The sequence below is a fragment of the Musca domestica genome, unplaced genomic scaffold (assembly GCF_030504385.1).
Source record: "Musca domestica strain aabys unplaced genomic scaffold, Musca_domestica.polishedcontigs.V.1.1 36, whole genome shotgun sequence".
Lineage (NCBI taxonomy): Eukaryota > Metazoa > Arthropoda > Insecta > Diptera > Muscidae > Musca > Musca domestica.
Genome location: NW_026712318.1, coordinates 8,886,063 through 8,907,680, shown reverse-complemented (window position 1 = coordinate 8,907,680; position 21,618 = coordinate 8,886,063). Strand labels below are relative to the sequence as shown.

The 21,618-nt window shown below is 34.3% G+C and overlaps 1 protein-coding gene across 1 annotated transcript in view; it reads right to left on the bottom strand.

The window, feature by feature from the left end:
• The window catches only part of LOC101892136 (proton-coupled amino acid transporter-like protein CG1139), an 89,734-nt gene extending 68,444 nt beyond the window's left edge, over positions 1-21,290 (bottom strand). Inside the window, exon 1 of the mRNA XM_005176136.4 lies at positions 21,101-21,290. Within this exon, the coding sequence (XP_005176193.2) occupies positions 21,101-21,175 (75 nt within the window). The 5' untranslated portion in view covers positions 21,176-21,290. The remainder of the gene's footprint in view (positions 1-21,100) is intronic.
• Positions 21,291-21,618: the final 328 nt, after the last annotated feature.

Genomic DNA, 21,618 nt, shown 5'->3' with positions numbered 1-21,618 from the left:
ATGTGATTCTATGCATATCATCAAAAGGAACTATGGGTCTATCTCGTTACCTTCTGCCTGTTACAAACAAATGCACAAAGACATAATACCCTGACCACTTTGTGGTGTAGGGTGTAAAAAATGCATGCGGTTTTTACGGTCCATTTAATTCAATGTTTGCAGATTATTTCATGCAAATGTTGATCGCGACTACGCCTCAAAGCTCACGAATATCTCACGAATAAATTTGTCAATGTTGTCTTCTAATTCATCAATTGTAGCGGCCTCGTCAGTGTAGATATGAGCATAAATATAACCCCCACAAAATTTTTTAAATCGCTCGTTCTAGGCAGCCAATTGACCAGTTCACTTGTAAAATAACTTTTTATATCCTCCACATATATAGTATGGAGGGTATATTAAGTTTGTAATTCATCGAAATAATCATTTATTCTTTATCAGAGTGAAATTCTAAGTGATTAAGCCATGTTCGTCCGTCTATTGTAAACACGCTAGAGTCCAAGCGGCATGTGATAGGCAGCTAAATTTTTGAGGCCATACCAATATCGGGAGATACCATTATATTGAAGCTATACACAATGTTTTACCACCGGAGGTAGAACCAAATATCAATTTTTAGAAATCCGTGAAAAAATGTTGCGAAAATCATCAAAATACGGAATATTAGGATGTACCGTTATATGGCGGCTATACTAAAACGTGAATCGTAAATCTCATTTTCAATACCAACTATCCTAGATACAATACAAATTGCCCTGTTAAATTTTTAAGCTCTACGTCAAATTATGTTGGCTGTATCGTGATTTCAACAGATTCATCATGAATATATATGCTTTATGGGGTCTACGACGAATATTTAGACATATTACAGACGGAATGATAAAAATTAAAATACCCACCTTTCCAAGGTGGAGGGTATAATTATGATGTAAATAAATAAAATTAATATGTTATAAATTAATTAATATGTAAATAAATAAAATTTCCAACCTTTTTATACCCTCAACCATAGTATGGAGGGTATATAAAGTTTGTCATTCCGTTTGTAACACCTCGAAATATTCTGTCGAAATCACTCTAGCTTACGAACGAATTGAAGTAGATTGATAAAATTTTACTGAAATTTATGTATATTATTAGGTCCACGTTTCGGTATAGCCCCCATATAACGGTACCTCCCGATATTCGGTATTCTGTTGATTTTAGCGACACTATTCACCGGAATCGTTTCAAATTTGATATTTAAAGTTCGTATGGATTCTACAGCCTAAGACAGAAAAGTGTCTGTGCAGGTCCACGTCTTCGTACAGCCCCCATATAATGGTACCTCCCGATATTCGGTATTCTGTGGATTTTAGCGACACTATTCACCGGAATTGTTTCAAATTTGATATTTGAAGTTCGTATGGATTCTACAGCGTAAGACAGAAAGTTGTCTGTGCAAGTCCACGTCTTCGTATAGCCCCCATATAACGATACATTATTACCGGTTTTTTTAAGTTTCGTATTTGAATATTGCAATAGAGTATGACAAAAGTTACCTATGAAGGTCAATGTCGTCGTATAGGCCCTAATATAACAGCTACATTCGATATTTTTAAGATTATGACAGATTTTTTACCGAATTTTATTGTTTTTGAGAATTGCCAAATTCGTTTCAAATGGTGGAGGGTATTCAAATTTCGGATTGGCCGAACTTATAGCTTTTTTTACTTGTTTTTAATTAAAATTAAGTATTTGCTTTTTACTTCACTAAAACAAAATTTGGTTCATCAGATTATATTTTAGCATTTAAAATTATGCCTATTTCCGATGTTTAATAACATAGGTTTACTGATGGTGTGTATTCTGTTAAATTTGTTACAGAAAAATAAACTTGTTTAATTATGAAAAAGGTATTGTCAAAATTCCTTTAAAAATAAAGTGACTCCGGTAACCCTCCCAACAAAATTAAATAAAGCTTTCATTGTTCTTGGCAACCAATTGAATTCAAGTTCAAGTTTGTTGCGGTTAGCTTCAATGGATTATTTTCCGTTAAAAAGTATATGCATGAAAGCTTTGTCATTCATAAATGCGAAAGCTTTTTATAGAACCAAACAATGTAAATATCTACATGATGAATGTGAAAATCAATGACCGTTAAGCTTTTCTCCACAAACGTTAGGGTGACTCGAAATGTTTTAGTTAAAGTTTGAATTCATAAATAATTACTGAAAGTGCTTTTAAAAAATAGTTGGATCCACCATAATTAAGTATGTTTTTTGTATTATTTTTAGATTATTCAAAATCTCACTTTCAAGAGCATAATTCCGTATTTTCGAAATCTCTTACCCTCACCAATGTCTGGGACAATATTTGACACGTTATGAGTATTTAATTATAATACACAAGTGAGCTTTTTCAACAATCTAGATGTCTGTATATATTTGTAAATACAAGCCACAAAACCTGGCATGCAACAGTAGATAAAACAAAAATAATAATTATACATTACAAAAATCCGTGGAAATATTTAAAGTAGATCTAAAAAAATACAAATAGAATAATTACTCTGCTCAATTTAAGCCTTTCCCACACAGGAGGTACAAGCGGATTTATAAATGTGTATCATATATTATAATTAACAGAAAGAAATACGGAAAATGTTTTTCAGATTTGATCTTGAAAACAGAATGCAATGTAATTGATGAAAAAAAAGGAACGGTATCTTAATCCCATTGTGAAAATTGTTACATAGATATTAATACTAATTTCCAGTATCTTTAGCAGTCGAAATGCCGCAAATTTGTAGGTATATGAGACATAAATACAGGGTGAGATAAAAAAACTGCAACAAAGTCAAACGCCATAAGTTAAATTTTTTTTTAAATTTTTTTCAATGAAAGCAAAAAATGTCGGAAAGAGCCTCAAATTTAAATTAAATTTAGATAAAATTAACGTTTTGCACGAATTATGCTCTGCGGTATTTTGACCCATTCCTGGCGAAGCGCTTGCTTGGGGTGATCGACACTTTGGTATTTTTTAGTGCCAATCCTGTTTTTCAAAATACTCCAGACAAAATAGTCCAACGGATTGGTATCCGGAGATTTGGGTGGCCATTGTGCGCTGGAAGTGAGGAACCTGATTTTGTAACCATCCTTGGGTGGCGCGTGCTTAGTGCGATGGTGCTGAGTGCCCAAGGTCTGCAGCCAAAATGTTTGCGTGCCCAAGGCTTTAATACACCCTGTAAAATATTTTCGCGATAATATTCGACATTTATTTTGAAGCCACGGTCGATTAATACAAGCGGAGCGATCATCGGCTGTTATGGCGGCCTATGCCATCATCATGGCCGGCGCTTGATCTCTGGTGGCCAACCGAAGGTGCACATTTTCAGATGACCTCTTTGGCGAGTATGTACAAGACGATCGTGTGTCTTGTTTGTGTACTAACTGCCAGACAACGAATGTTTTCTCATCGGAGAAAACCATATTCGGCAGTTCGCCACTTTAGGCCAAACGTAGCAACTCTTTGGAGTCTATTTTCTTTCTATTACGTTGTAAGTTCTTGCATTTGTTAGAATTTCAATGGCTTTACCCAAGCTCATTTTTCAATATTTGCCGAATGGAATATTGCGATATGTTCCGCTCACGAGCCATTTTTCGGCCACTGCGACGCGGGTTTCGTTCAAGTCGCTTCTGTACTTTTCGAACCATTTCTGCTGATGTTGTTGTTTTCTTCCGTCCACTCCCGTGACGTGTCGGACGAGTGGCTTAGAAATGACAGCAGTTTGAAATTGGTTGCAGTTTTTTCATCTCACCGTGTATAAGTCCATCTTTCCTTCTATTACAACAGAGAATTTCAATGCTATCACTATTACTACACAAGCGAGCTTTCTTAGACTTTACTGAATATAGCAATTGTTATTGTTTTTTTTTTTTTTTTTTAATTTTTATCAAAAAAACTTCTCTAATGGAAGTATGGAGGGGTGAAATTTCTCCAATAGTAAATATTATCATTATTTGGAAAAAAAAAACAATATTACAAAATTAAAAAAATACCTTTGAAATATCCGTCACCAAATGGGAAGACTTTGAAAAATTTCCAAAAAAAAAATCCTTTAACAATTCTGTTAAAATGTTAAAAATACAGAATATAGGGAGTTACCGTTATTTTGTCATACCTATTATTGTATTCAAATACGAAACAATTCCGGAGAATAATGACTCCAAAAATATCAAAATATCGAGGTACCGATAGGACTCGATTTGTAGATCAAAATTCCAAAAGATTTTCGGGTTCTTAGCCCAAGCTTTATGAAGGCCTCGGTATAGCCTTGGTCATATACAAAGCGATCCCAAGACATACTTTGCAACATTTAATGTAGTGCTTTCAAGATTAGTAGAGAGATACGGATAGACCTTATATAAGAGTAAACCCCGGTCTAAAGTATTTCTTACACTTTCATTATATTTGCGACTAATATATAGGAGGCATATCCAATTCTGAATCGATTTTCACCAATTTTAACGGAGACATTTTTATCTTTTATCCAAATAAAATTGCTCTATATCACTATATATATATATCACTTCGAGAAGCATTATGTTAAAGAAATATGTATCGGAGCCGAGTTCCACAAAATGGAAACCTACGTCCCGAAATTCACTCCATTTCGGGCTGATGTTAGCAATTATTTGTATAATAAACCTGAAATCTGATAAATGATATTTATGAGAGCTATATCCAAGTTTTACCCGTTCGCGATAAAATTTGGCAAAGGCATTTCCAAGCTCTATAAGATATCTGGTACCAAATATCATTGCTTATTACAAATCGGATGAAACATATATATGGGAGCTTAAACTATGTCTGAACTGATTTCACCGAATTTAATTAACTTGCTTCTAGACTTCATTCGGTCGGATGTGCCAAATTTCAGGACTGATATTGGCCATTTGGTGGACAATTAACCCAAAATAGGTTGAAGATACATATGGGAGTTATATCAAAATCTGAACCGATCTTTTTAAAATTTAGCAGAAGTATTTTGGGGCTGTATCTGACATCTGGTACCAGATACCATTCCTGTGGAGTGCATATAACAAATGTCAGAACTTAAACACCAAATCGGATGGGAGCTATAGCTATATCTGAACCCATTTTCACCAAATTTTATATACTTGCTTCTAGACTGAATTTGGTCGAATGTGCCAAATTTCAGCATTGATATTGACCATTTGGTCGACAATTAACCCGAAATCGGTTGAAGATACATATGGAAGTTATATTCAAATCTGAACCAATATTGATAAAATTTAGCAGAAGGATTTCTAGGCTGTATCTGACATCTGGTACCCGATAACATTCCCGTGGAATGCGAATAAAGAATGTGAGGACTTAAACACCAAATCGGACGAATGGCAGCTGTAGCTATATCCGAACCGATTTTCACCAAATTTGATGTACTTGCTTCTAGACTGTATTTGGTCGGATGTGCCAAAATTCATTCGGACTGATTTGGTGCACAATTAACCCGAAATCGGTTGAAGATATATATATGGGAGATATATCTAAATTTGAACCGATTCTAACAAATTTCAATATGGCTCGTCCTTGGACTAAACAAGTATTGTTTGAAAAATTTCATCACAATCGGATAATAAATGCGACGGACAGACTGACATGCATAAATCGACTCTGAAAGTAATTCTATGAAGATCCTCAAAAGTAACTATGGATCAATCTCGCTTCCTACACCATGTTACAAACAAATGCACAAAGACGGGAAAGGCTTTGTCTTTGTGCATTTGTTTGTATGGTGGTGTAGGGTATATGTGGTGTAGGGTATAAAAAACGATATACTATTATTCAAATTAATATCAAATACTTCCTTTAATTTCTATGAAATATTTTTGAAAAAATTCGACCAAGATTTGCTAGAAGGATTTTAAAGAAACATGAGCGGATTTTGACCTCAAGGGTAAGATTATAACTATGTATGAGCTCGATCCTAATTTCAATAGACTGATAGGCGAAAGACATTAGTCTGTCTGAGGATTATATGCGAATTATTGGAATGACGGAATGCCCGTATATATACAAAATGGTAACTGGAACAAGTAAAACAGCAGCTATGATCGGAGTGGCTGAACTGTTACCCTTCACCATTTGGAAGGAACTTGAAAATTTTTCCAAAAAAAAAAAATGGAAAAATGCCGCTTACATGAAACCGTTATATGGGAGCTATACGAAGACGTGGATGACCGATTCCAAACTTCAAATACGAACTTTGAAGCAGTAAATGAATTGAATTACTAATGTTGCTAAATTCGTCAAAATACCGAACATTGGGAGGTACCTTCATATGGGGGCTATACAAAGACGTGGACTGACATGTCCCATTTACGGACTTAACCTGCCTATTTGCACAATACACATGTGTGCACAATTTTATGCTTATATCTCAATTCGTTCGAAACATAGCGTGATTACAACATACAGACTGATGGACATCGCTGAATTGTTAATACGAATTTCAAATTGATCCAGGATATATATACTTTGTAGGGACTATTATAAGTTTTTCGAGGAGTTACAAACGGAATGACAAAGTTAATATACCCTCCATATACGTTCTGTAGAAATCAATTATGCCTAAACAGCCTAATTGACGTCACATAAAGTAATGGCAAGATTTAAGTCTTGCTTAAAATATTTGTGTAACTCCCATCGCAACGCCGAGGGGTTTTTCCAAATTATATTTTTCAGAGAATTTAATTTGGTAATTTGAATGTTAATTTCATTTTATCATGAATGGATGCGTACAATATTTATTTAGAATAGATTACCCGGTTATAAAAATTGAATTGTGGTTCTTCTGCTTAAAAATCAGTGCACATAACGCACGTTCAAGATCATTATTAACGCCATTGACAATGGGCGTTTTTCCAAAAAATAAAATAATAACATTCAATAATGGAAACAAACAATACAATAAAAAATAAAAATAAATATAGTCTCAAATCACGTAATTCCTTTAACATTTAATAAAATTAATCATGGGAAATCATTTAAATTTGCAGCTACCGCAGTTTTTTAGGTGGCCAGAATATAAATAAATTGTCACGGTAATTTAAACCGGTGGCTAATTGCAAATTTAACAATTTTATTTTTTTAGAACTCAGAATTAAAATAGGCATTGTCTGCTCGGAATTATTTATTTCCTAAACGAACGCAAAAACTGTTTTTTTTTATTATTTTTATGAAAACAAAACAAAAACTCCCAACATTGGTAATGATCCAATGTTTTCAACTCAAAAGCCATCACATTGACGTTTGGGTGACGGCAAACCCGTACATTTCCATTGTAGTTTATTTTTTTTATGGAATTTTAATTGCATCTTTGAAACAGACAATGTGAAATGACATAACTCTTGACTTAATCTGCTTTGCAACATTTGGATTATAATAATGATACCCACCGGTTATAATATGAGTAAATATTCATAGCGTTGGCGCAAAACAAAATATTAAAATTGTTTATATATATGTGTAATGTAAATGTGTTGTGAAAATTATGTCATTTTTTCCATGGAAAAGTTTAAATCGCAATAACCCCGATTGCATATAAACTAAACAATTATCCTCGTCAGCTTATGACCGCATGGGTCAAAACTTTTTACTGTTGTTCATTAACTCGGAATTTAGAAATATCCCTATGTACAGATCTTCCATCCGAGAGTGCTTTAGTTTAATAGACGTTTTTTTTTTCTGGAGAAATGGAGGAAGATCGTTTATGCTGGAACGTATTTTTATTTAGAGCCAAAGCACTAAACTCAAACCCATTTTAATACCCTACACCATACATAGTAGAGGGGATATATTAAGTTTGTCATTCCGTTTGTAACTCATCGAAATAATAATTTTAGACCCAACAAAGTATATATATATATATATATATATATATATATACTTTGTTGGGTCTAAAATTATTATTTCGATGAGTTATATATATATATATATATATATATATATATATATATATATATATATATATATATATATATATATATATATATTCTAAAACGATTTGTCTGTCCGTCTGTTGTAATCACGCAACAGTCAAAACGAATTAAGATAGGAAGCTAAAATTTTGCACAAATCTGTATTTTGTCTGCAGGCAGGGCAAGTTCGAAAATGGGCTATATCGATCCACGATATTGTATATTTTTCAATGGAATTGTCTGAAATTCCACACAAGGAGTTCCTTGTGAGTACTTTACCCCCTGAAAGAGAATTGTCTACATAGGTACACGTATATCGTATAGCCACTATATAACCCGATATTCGGTATTTTGATGATTTTTGTCACATTTTTCAAAGAAATTGTCTGGAAATCCACACAAGGAGCTCTTTGTGAGTACTTTACCTTCTGAAAGAGAACTGTCTATAATAGTATATAGTATATACTGTCTATAATAGTATATAATAGTATATAGTAGATATAGTATTTTATGATTTTAGGTATTTTGATGTTATTAGTCACATTTTTCAATGGAATTGTCTGAAACTTCTAACAACAAGTTCCTTGTGGGTTCTTTATCTCCTAGAAGAGAATTTTTTATATTGATCCACAATATCGTATAGCCCCATATAAAGGTACTCACCGACATTCGGTATTTTAATGATTTCAGCCAGTTTCAGTTCCATGTGATTGTCTATATAATTCCACGATATCACGGTTCCTCCCGAATTCACCGGAACTGTTTCAAATTTCGTATATAAAGTTTAGAACAGTTACTACAGCCTATGACACAAATTACTTATGTATGTATACCACGTCTTCGTATAGCCCCCATATAACAGTTTTCATATGAGCGGTATTTTTTGACGGATTTTTTTTTAAATTTTTTAAGTTTCTTGCAAATGGTGGAGGGTATAAAAAGTTCGGCCCGGCCGAACTTAGCTGCTTTTTTACTTCTTTTTGTTAAGCGGGTACAATAACCTAATAAGATTTGCAAGTTCTTACAAAACATTCGATGATCCAACAGTCCAGTAAATATGAAAGAACAATTTTGATAGTTGCTGATAGTTACTTAGAGTTGGCAAATTCTTACTGGGAGAATCAGTTGGTGATAACAGTGTGCAACACAAAAAAATATATTATGGGACAAATCCAGGAACTTATGAAAATACGCAAAAAGTAGTTTTATTAAAAATTCGAAGATAATTCTGGCCAAAAATGTTAACTCTCATGCGAGTCATCAAAGGGGATTTGTCCTTGTTTTCAAAATAAGCTTGAAAACTCCTTTCTTTAAAAAAATGCTTTGTACTAGCATTTGCATGAATTCACAGGTCTCTCTGGCCAAATCCGTTTCAGGACATTTCGAGTCGATCTAGGACTGTCCGTCCATTCGTCCGTCTGTTTAGTGGACACGATAACTCTCGAGCGTCCGTGTGGGCAGAACTTGGTACATCGTAATATTATTATCAAACTTAGCTCGAGTCCACCCCTTCTGGTACCTCTCTCTCACAAAAGTTCAAAATATCCACGGAAAATAATTTAACGACTAGAACAAGAAAGGATCATCCAATTTTGTGCAAACTTAGCAAATCCCAATATTTGCATCATTACTTCTGGTACCAGCCCCAGAACTGGTCAATATTTTGAATAATTATACCTCTCTTAAAAAGCGAAATAAACATCCGATTCTCTTTAAATTTCACACATCCCAATATTTATATCAACACAAGACTTGGTTTGAAGATGAAAGATATCGGTCCTGTCCTTCTGGTACTTCCCCCACAAAGGCGTCAACATTTTGAATAACTATATATCTCATAAAATGCGAAATAAGAGTCTGAATCTTTCTAAACTTCGCACATTCTAATATTTATACTAACACAAGATCTGGTGTGAAGAGGACGACTTCTGGTACCTTCCGCACAAAGGGTCACAATATTAAATATTTATATCTCTCATAACAACGTATCTTTTCAAACTTGGTATGTGTAAAATATTTTTCTCAAGCAGAGATCTATTATGAATATGTAGTCTATAGGCAAACTATTTCCATTACCTCCCCCACAAAAGTTCAACATTTTGATTATTCGCATATAATTGGAAATATAAAATTCGGTTTTTTTTTAAAGTTCGCATATTTCAACATTTTACAAAACATATGATATACCTCATAAAATGTAAAAAAAAAATAGTCGATTTAGTCCAAATCTGGCACGTTGTAATGTTTATATTAGACATAGTTCAGATAGGGTATACATCTATCGGCAAAATCGACTGATAATTATTTTTTTACTGGTTTTTTGAAATGTTGGAATTTCTGACTCCTTGGAATCCGTGCATTTTGAGAAATATAGAGTCTTCTGCAATATTACTGAGAACAATACGAGTATTATTTTGGAGGACAATGTTAGCAATCAAACAAGTAAGCAAAGGCTACAGTCGAGCGGGGCCGACCGTTGAATACCCTACAACACTATAATAAACCATACAGTTTATATAGGCGAAGTACTCGACAGAATTCCACAAGATATTGAGACAAATAATTAAAGAAAACCATCAGGTTTCGTTCTCTAATTTTCGAAAAATAACAACTTAAACTAATTTGCTCATTTCCAATTTATTGGTAGATGTTGCACGTAAATGGTCTTCCTAGATCTGGAACCAATATTTCCCAAAGACCTATAATCTCTCAGAAGTGGCAAAAGATTAACATTTATTATTGGTTTTTGACTGAAACGCATCTATATGAGATACAGACATTTGACTATATTCTACAACGAAATCAGCGTTAAAGAAATAGTCAGAAGTGCATCTTTCCTGTATTTGTGAATTCTCCAAAGAGTCTCTGGAATGGACATTTTCGTATTTTGTCTACAAAAGTTGGCAAACTATTTCACACATTGAATATTTTTGGATGGCCACCCGAAACTGCTTGGCTTTTGCAATGTGCGGTAACCCCCATTCAAATGTGCGTGAGGATCGGGCGATAATTACGACGTGCCGACAATTTTGCAGTTTTTTGGTCCATTTCAACCCCTAAATATATGGCGATCATCTCCAAAAAGAGTAAGCTCCTATTCTGACCCTCATCTTATCCCCATGCAAAATTTCGTAAGGATGGGGCCATAAATGCGATCTGTATATGATATCCTGATATCCCAACTACTTAGTTTTGTTAGCTGTAGGAATATTACCAAATGTTTAATTCAAAATGAAAATATGCCAAAAATATGACAAAATTGAAAAAATATGAGAAAATTTTACAAAATCAATATTTTCATCTTTAGAGAGATATTTTTATGCGATTTTTTTAGACGTTTTTTCTTTCCTGCCAAGAGGCCATTCTGAATTAATGAGAACTGTCGAAATCAGTTCAGCCGTTCTCGACATATAAGAGATCTTTCAAGCATATCTTCTTTGATAGACATATATATCGCACACATTTTGCTATATATCCGATTTGTTGAATGTTAACATCAATGTAAAGATCAGAAGTAACCTTGTCACGGCTTTATGATTTCGCCGGGATTTAAAATATTCGCGGTTTGATGAAAAATTTTGAATTTTTTCAATACAAAAGATATGGTTTATTTTACCCGCTAAATATTATCCGATGACCACCCAAATTGGTAGGCTTCTTCCCCGCCCTAAACTCTAGCTACATGCGAAATTCCGCGTCGATTGGTCTATAATTGCGACCTGTATAGCTACTGCAAAATCCGACATTTTTTCAGTATTTGGTCCATTTCAACCCCTAAACATTTGGCGATCATCTCCAAAAGAAATAGGGTTCTATTCTGACCCTAGCCCCACCTACATTCTAAATTTCGTGAAGATCGGACCATAATTGCGACCTGTAGAGTGATTACAAATTAACATGGACAGACGGACAGACGGACGGACGGACATACATAGCTAGATCGACTCAGCTCGGCGAGCTAGGAAGATCCATATATACTTTCCTATATGGGAAATCAATATTTCGAGGTGTTACATAAATTCTGGCCCAATCAAACTTATAATACCCCCAACACATAGTGTTGTAGGGTATAAGAAGTCAGCTAAAATATCGTTTTGGCTCTTTTTGGTCCCAGAAGACATTAAAAGTCTAAATCTTACTTAAACGCCAAGTCGTCATTCTTATAAGTTTATGCAAAATTCTCCCCCAACGCGTGATTTAAGAAGGATGACGTCAAAGACAAATATATTCTTTATCAAATTTCACCAGAAGTCACTGAAGAAAATAAATCTATATTTTCATTATATATAAGGAAAACATTTGCATTAATATTGAAAAAAAAATTGAATATATTTTCAAATTTATTGATACATTTTTTCTTGCCCTTTTTTCGAGTTGAGCCCTAAAAGTAACATAAAATTTGGTTTTTGGCAGGAAGTGTGAGAAGATGAAATACTCTACGGAAAATGTCATCATAAATTTCAGAATAAGTCATATCTCTAAGTTTAATAGTTTTTAGAAAAATTACATACAAAACTTATGTATTACATATGAAAATCTTGTTGTTATTTAGTAATGCTAATGTAACATGTTTTTAGTCCAAGCTAAAATCTCCCTTAACACTTCATTTTTTGAAGAATTTGTTAAAGGAAGAAATATTCTAAAACAAATTTCAATGTCAGTCTCTGAACAAAAGAAGTTCGTGTACTTAACATGCAATTTCAAAAAATATCATCAAAGTTGGCGTATGAAAAAACTTTTTTCCATTTTCGACAAATCTAGTACTTTTAGTACTTCTTATAATTTCGCTGTCCAATAGGCAGTCAGGGTTGTGGACATTAGCACATGGATGTGATAGTACTCGATTTGTAGATCAAAACCCCAAAACGGTTTTGGTTCGTGTTAACCTTTTTTAAAGCCTTTATATAGCCTTGATATATAAAAATGTATCAATAAATGTTGAGATATATTTCGAAATTCATTGAGAGTATTACTTCAAGGATCATTGGTTCAATCTTTGCAGATTTTGAGATCTTTTTCCATGTTTCAGTACGCACTATATTTAAGATTTTCTTATCCATAGTTTTCGATGGAACATTTCAAATAGTTTCCAATTTAACACATTTGGGCAATCACCAGAACCGGATTTTAAGTTTACACTCATGTCTTTTATGGCAATAGCAAGAGATTCACTCATTTCACATTAATAGAAACTATTATTTTGTTTTAAATTGCCACAGTTCATGATGGTTCTTTTTTTCATCATTAATTTCAAATAATGAGTTCCTCCAGCACTTTGCATCACATACCCACTTTTTTTTTGTTCGTACTTGGCAAGACAAAGAAATTAACTTGATTTTCTATTCACTTTTGCTGTTGTATGTAAATTTTATATTTTTTAGAATAATTTAGTAAAAATATATTTTTTTTATTCAATTGAAAGAAGTTATTACCTCTGGTTCGGCCAAAACACTACTAAAATGTCCACTCTGCAGTGACCACAAAAGTGAACTCTTCGACAGGTTAAGCGTGCAAAAATAAATACTGATATGGAAATGTATTTATTTATTTAAATATATCTAGTGATAACTCTTACTGTATATATAGTCGCCAAGATAATGAATGCAACATTTATCCAGATAAACGGTAAATAGCCAGCCACCACCAGCATGAGTCAAGGTCCAATTATTGGGGGAGACACAAGTCATAAAAGGCGATTTCGCCGAATTTTTTGTAAATTTTTGTTTCAATATGGCGCAATGTCTTCATTTTGTTTTATTTAATTAAAATAAATTTAATTTTTTTTTTGTTGTTATCTAATAGTAACCAGCCTAACACACCTCCAATGTGGGGTATTTATTTATTATCTATGAATATATTTTTTATTTTCTTATTGGAGAATATAATTAATTTAGAATTTCCATGGACATTGATAGTCACACAGACGTGTTTCAAATTTTCGATAAAGTTCGACGTCTTGTAATTAACGTCAGTTAGAAATTATTTTTAAATAACTTAACTCTTAAACAATGGCCTTGAGCCTTTGATACATTTGCCGCCTTGCTCGTCGCAAGAAACGAGGTATAGTTTAACTGGTCTCGGTGTAGGCAAGAGTAAAATATAATGACTTAAAATTTCATAAAACTAACATTTTATGGATGAAGAAGGTGCAACTCCGCCAAAAAAAAAAAATAAATAAATAAATAAATAAAATCTCACCTCCAAAGCCTTAAAAGAATGCTTTTAAGAAATTATTCGTATTTAGAGTGGGATATGGGACAAAAGAAACCAGTCAGGCGGGCCCGACTATATGATACCCTACACCACTATGCATATTTAGAGCTCCCGTAACAAAAGAATTTATTTAAAGTAGACCATACCACCTACCATCATTTGGTTTCAGATCAGTTATAGCTTGCTATATAGTGCATGATATCACTTGGAGAAGGATTATACTAAAAAATAGATATATCGGAGACGAGCTGCATAAAATGGAAACCTTCATCCCGAAATTAACTCCATTTATGCCGATATTAACCTGAAATCGGATTAAGGATATACAGGGTGAGATGAAAAGACGGCAACCAACTTCAGACTGCTGTCATTTCTAAGTCACTCGTTCGACATCTGTTAAAATTATTCCAGTGACAGCTCATTATACTTTTTACAAGCGTACAAAGGCATTTTGGTGAGAATTTTTCAGAAAAAAATTATTCGTGACGGAATTTAAGTGTGATAATGTAATTTCTTTATATTTGGCTGGAAAGCCACAAGTGGCTATCGTTAGAGCACTCCAGCATTTAAATGTGAATAAATCTTTGGTGTCTCGTACCATCGCTCGTTACCGTGATACTGGTAGCGTAGCCCGACGTCAAGGAAGTGGACGGAAGAAAACAGCAACATCAGCAGAAATGGTTCGAAAAATAAAGAAGCGACTTGATCGATACCCGCGTTGCAGTGGACGAAAAAATGGCTCGTGAGCTGAACATATCGTAATTTTGCATTCGGCAAAATTTAAAAATTAGCTCGGGGTAATGTAATTGAAATTCCAAAAAACGCAAGAACTTATACCGCAACAGAAAGAAATTGGACTCAAAAGAGCTAAAGAGTTGCTTCGCTTGGCCGAATGTGGTGAACTGCCGAATTTTGTTTTCACCGATGGGAAAACATTCGTTGTCCCGCAGTATGTAAATAAACAAAATTATCTTGTTTACTTGCCAAAGAGGTCAGCTGAAAATGTGCACCTTCGGTTGGCCACCAGAACTCAAGCGCCGGCCATGGTGATGGTGTGGGCCGCCATAACAGCCGATGGTCGCTCTCCGCTCGTATTAATTGGCAGCGGCATCAGAATATATGCCGAATATTATCTCTTAAATATTCTGGAGGGTGTATTAAAGCCTTGGGTACGCAAACATTTTGGCCGCAGACCTTGGACTTGGACTCCATCGCACTCAGCACGCGCCAACCAAGAATGGTTAGAAAATGAGGTTCCTCGCTTCATTTCCAGCTCACAATGGCCACCATAATCTCCGGATACCAATCCGTTGGACTATTGTATTTGGAGCATTTGGGAAAGCAAGGTGTCGATCACCTCAAGCAAGCGCTTCGGCGGGAATGGGCCAAAATACCGCAGAGCAATATTCGGGCAGCGTGTGACGGTTTCATTGGCCGTTTGAAGGCCATAATTCGTGCTAGAGATGACCAATTCGAACAAATCTAAACTTATTCTTAAATTTGATTCTATTTCCGACATTCTTTGCTTTCATTCAATAAACTAAAAAAAAATGTAAAAATAATGGCGTTTGATTTTGTTGCAGTTTTTTTTTTATCTGAAGGTAGTTTTGGAAATATGTACTAAGTGTACGAACTGTCGTAAATGCTACTAGACTTGGAACAGTTAGGTTCAGGGTGAACGGATGGAGCTGGAGCTTGGTATTGGAAAGGTGTACGAACATTACTAAATGGTACTATATTTTGTACATTTGGTATTTGGTGCTTGCAGTTCGAAATTTTGTATTTGGCTCGCTGTTCATGTGTGCCCTTAACATTGCGAGGTGGTTTTGGAAGTGCGTATTACAAAAAGTAAAAATTGTACGAAAAGTACTGAATAGTATTTAATTTGGTATTGGCTGAAGGAATAGAGCTGAAATCCTGAAATTGGATATAGATATCACTGTTGGTGTCTGTGCTTAAGATATCGATCGAAAAGTACTAAATGGTACTAAAATTGGTATTGGATAAAGGGGTAGTGCTGGAAACCTGATACTTGATATTGAGGTCTCTGTTGGTATCTTTTATTTAGATCTGTAGTTATTTCACAAATGAATGGATAAAGGTGAAACTTTAAAATTTGATATTGAGGTCACTGTTGGTTTCTAGGGTTTATATATGAAGCCGTTCAAATAGTTCTGGACAGAAAACATTGGATGTGGGTTCATTTCATTTTAAATGAAAGATTCTGAAGCCTTTTTGGGGCAAACATTATTTTTATTTTTTTATTTATTATTAATTTTTTTATTTTTATTTTTTTTTGTTAATGATTTTCCTAATTTTTCTGAAAAGGGAAAACTTGAATAATCAACAAAACATTGAAAGTCTTAAAATTGAGAACTAAAATTAAAATATATTGCTTGATTTTATAAACGTAAAATTTGCAGAATTGTTACATACTCTTACAGGTTTCATTAAGAATTGTCTAATCTATCTCGTAATAAAACGTAATATGATAATAAAGATAAAATGTTGGATTCCGTTATTTTAACACATAGTTAACATGAATTGGCACGAAATATTGAGGTAATTGCATTTTTTTTTTTTTGCAATTTAAATTGTAACACTTTTTTGTGCAATAATTACGATTATTGCTTTGCTGATAGTCGGCATACTTTATTTCAATTAACAGAGACAATAGTTGGTTTATGACACATGGTTAAAAAGGCAGGCACAACCACAGACATATCAGCTGATGCACATAACTTGCATGGTCTTAAATATGAAAAGAATGGAATTATTTTTTTTTTAAAGATTGGAAAATGAAGGGTCGTTTTTCATCTCGAATCACACCGTGAAAGTAGGTTGTATGCCCTACATTGCAATGTAGTTCCACAGTGAGTATAATCCTGCATATTCCGCTCCATAATATTGTTGAGGATAGAGCAAGAATATTTTTATAATCGAATCTTTGAATTGGATTTAAAATGAGACGCTTTCGGGAAATTCGCGGTTAGCCACATCTTCTCTGGGATATAAACAATTTCCAAGACGATCGTAAATATTTTATCTATATCTCATAAGTGTGAACGTGAATGCCATTTTTATTGTTATATAAAACAATCCAGGCATAATCTTTAGATTGCAAAATATTTACAATTGTCTCAAAATGAATGAAACAGCATTTTGTATTTGTATCAAAATGCCTTCACAGCGAAGGTTTAATTTTAAGGGTGAAGAAATTCTGTCATTGACGTAAAAATTCGCAAAGGTTTTGATATCACAAGCCAACATTTTGCAATCTCAAATGCTCTTAAGATGAATAAATGTCGTTAAACATGCAATGCTGCGTGAGAAAAGTATTGTAATACCTCCAGCCATACGGCTGAGGCACATTCTTTTCCCTCTTCCCATTTTTATACCCTCAGCCATCTCTTCGGATGAAATCCGTTCCAGGCCGTTTGAAGGTGATCTAGGGGTGTCCGTCCGTCTGGCTGGCTGGCTAACTCCCCCACAGTGGGTCAAAATTTTGAATAATTACAGCTTTTTTAAAGTGTAAAATAAAAGTCAAATTGTCTCAAATTTCGCACATCCCAATATTTTTAGAAACACAAGATTTAATATGAAGGACGGATCCCCCACAACGGGTCAAAAATTTGAAGAATCATAAAGCTCAAAAACGCGAAATGAGCATCCGATTTCTTTCAAAGTCGGCACATCTCAATATTTCTATCAACACAATATCAGGGGTGAAGATGGTCGAAACATACCTTCCCCCACAACGGGTTTTTAAAAAATATAACTCTCACAATATGCAAAACAACCATCCGATTCTTTTCAAATTTCACAAATCTCAATATTTTTATCAACACTAGACTTGGTGTGAGGATATCGGTTCACTGCTTCCGGTACTTCCCCATAAAGGGGTCAACATTTCGCATAACCATATATCTCATAAAATGCGAAATAAGCTTCTGATTCTTTCAAAACTTCGCACATTCTAATAATTATACTAACACAAGATCTGGTTCGAAGATGATTGATATCGGTCTACCCCTTCTGAAGCTACCCCACACAGTTTCACAATTTTCAACACTATTCAGTCTACATTTTGGCTTATAATTTTAACACTCAAGCGAATCCTTATTTTTCCTGTTTGGCCCTTATTTCAAAATATAATTAAAAGTCCCCTTTAACTGGGTCGTAGCAATTCAAGATGCTCCACCTATATGTTTGTCACAAAATTCTATTATAGATGGTACAGAGGTATTTTCGAGCAGTATCTGTTCCCCGATTTCAAATACCATTGTTGTGGAGTGCATATTACGCAAGTGACTTTAATACCAAATCCGATGAAACATATATATGGGAGCCATAGCTATATCTGAACTGATTTTCACAAAAATTTAAAGCACTTGATTTTAGGCTGAATTCCGTCAGAAGTGCCGAAATTCAGTCCATTTGGGCGGATAATAGTCATTTGGTGCACAATATTCCTAATATCGGATAAATATATATATGGGGCCATATCATAATCTGATCCGATCTGGGAGTTATAGCTATATCTGAACCGATTTTTTCGAAATTTAATGTACTTGCTTCTTCTTTGGTCGAATATGCCAAAATTCAGCTCATTTGGACTGTCATTGGCCATTTGGTGCACAATTAACCCGAAATCGTTGAACCTATTCTCACCAAATTTAATAGGGTTCGTTCTTGGGCCACACAAATATTGTCTTACTTAACAAATAGGACAAAATTAATCGCTTTCGTAGAAAATCCCTTAACCCGAGCCTTAGATATAGATAGAGGCCTATGGTAGGAATATATCCTCATTGTTTTTATATCCTCGGTCATATGGCTAGAGAGGGTATATATCATTTGATACGGTCAAAATGGGCCTCATCGAAATAACGAATTTAGACCATAGGCCTCTTTGGACCAAATCCGTTTCAGGACATTTAAAGTCTATCTAGGGTTGTCTGTCACTACTTTGCATATTTAGTAGAGCGGATAAAATCGGATCAATATATATATGGAAGCTATATCCAATTCCGAACCGATTTCGATAGAATTTGGCCAAGTTATTTCTGAGCTATATTTGATATATGTCCCCAAATATCGTTCTTACAAAGTGCATATTACGGTTGCGGAGGACAAAAATGACGAATCGAATGAACAGTATATATACGGGAGCTATAGCTATATCTGAACCGATTTCGATCAAATTTGGCATGCTTATTTTCAGGCCTAATTTGGTCGTATGTCCAAAATACTATTTGTTCTGATATTACACGCTTCAATAACACAATATTTATAAACTTAACATTGGCTGAGGGTATACATATACATAACATGTTTTTATACCCTCCACCTTGGAGAGGAGGGTGTAGTAACTTTGTCATTCCGTTTGTAACATCCTTAAATATTCGTCGTAGACCCCATAAAGTACATATATTCATAATCAGCATAAAATTCTAAGTCGATTTAACGATGTCCGTCTGTCTGTCTGTCTGCCTGCCTGCCTGTCTGTCCGTCTGTCCGTCTGTCTGTCTTTTGAAATCACGATACAGCCCACATTATTTGACTTAGAGCGCCAAAATTTAGCAGAGCAATTGGTATTGTGTCTAGGATGGTTGGTATTGAAAATGAGATATATCGGTCCACGTTCTGGTATAGTCCCCATATAGCGGTACCTCCCGATATTCGGTATTTTGATGATTTATGCCACATTTTTTCACGGATTTGTCTGAAAATTGGTATTTGTAGGTCATAACAGGTCCCTGTACGTGTGGCAAAACATTGCATGTATAGGTCCACGTTTTGGTATAGCCCCCATGTAATGGTACCCCCGATATTCGATATTTTGATTATTTTTGCCACATTTTTTTTAACGGATTTGTCTAAAAATTGGTATTTGTTGGTCATAATGGGTCCTAGTTCGTGTGGCGAAACATTGTATCTATAGGTCCACGTTTTGGTATAGTCCCCATATAACGGTACCTCTCGATATTCGGCATTTTAATGGTTTTTGCCACATTTCTTCTAATGTTTCCTTTACCCTTAGGTGGAGGGTATTAAAAGTTTGGCCCGGCCGAACTTAATATTTTTTTACTTGTTTCGAACTTCATTTGTGGTCGAGAAAAATAACACAGTGCTTTGCTTCTGAATGTATCTCCAGAGTGACACCATCCAGTGCAGAAAGTGGAAATTATGAGATCATCAGTACCAAATCGTCGGCATACGTTTTTTTAACAGAAGCCAAACAATAGAAAAAGTAGCCCGCCGATTCTGATACTGACCTGAGCTGATGCAACTGAACATAAATTCTTTACCTCCTGATGCAGGAAATACCAAGGGTCGCAATGGAAATAAGTATAGTATTTCGAGGACACCTCTCTAGGAAACCTTCTCAGTATCAAAATTGGATTTGTAAAGAGTTTTTTGTATGTTTTATTTACCGGTGGTACACATTAGTTCAAAATGTAATCGAAAAAAGTGCGACCTATACTGAACATTACATATATACATTAAAGATGCAAATTATTGTACAAATGGTAGAAATCTCAATTTGTGTCTCAATCTGAAATTCTTTTAAAATTTTCAAACTAGACAAGACTTAAAATTTATTTCATTTCAAACAAGACTTGGTCTAGTTTCTGCACAATCACCATTTAACCTACTGCCATTCATTTAAAGAATATTTTGTATACAAAATCGGCAAAAAAATAAACATTTACATATCTTAATAATTCAAAACCGGTTGAGGCAAAATCAAACCTATGGTAAATTCACAAAACAAAACTGAAATAATTAAAATTCACTTGTGGTAATAACCTTAATTATTTGTATTATTTTGTGTTTGTTTTGTTGTCTTTTTCTCCATTTTTAAGGTACACATTCGTCAAAAATGTTCGCTCACTTACATGATCCATAGATCCATTTGTGGTTGCTCCATTACCAACGGATCCATTGCGCTGCGTTATCGTTGCCACGGTCATCTTATCGGCTAATCTTTTTTATGGTATTTACTTTGTTGTTGCTGTTGTTGTCTATTACCCCCTTTTTCGGTGGGGTAGGCGAATTAAAATGTCTTTTTAAATTCAAACCGAAAAGCCACTGTTTCGTACAAAAAAAATAAAAAAAAAAAAAAAACAGAAATAATTATGAACATCCGATTCTTGCAACTACCACTGTACACGACGTAAAAAGGTTATGGGAAATTTGCTGATGGTTTGCCAAAAACAACCGTCACCGTCACTATTTTTTTAAAACACAATAGAAATAAGAAAGAAAGAAATAAAAAAAAAAAAGCATTAACCAAAACTCGTTATAATAACACTAACGTCAGATGAACTCTGGGGTTCAACACAAATGTTGTTGGCTGAAACAGCAAACGTTAAATAAATTTTAAATTCTTTAAAAAATGTTTTAAAACACAAAA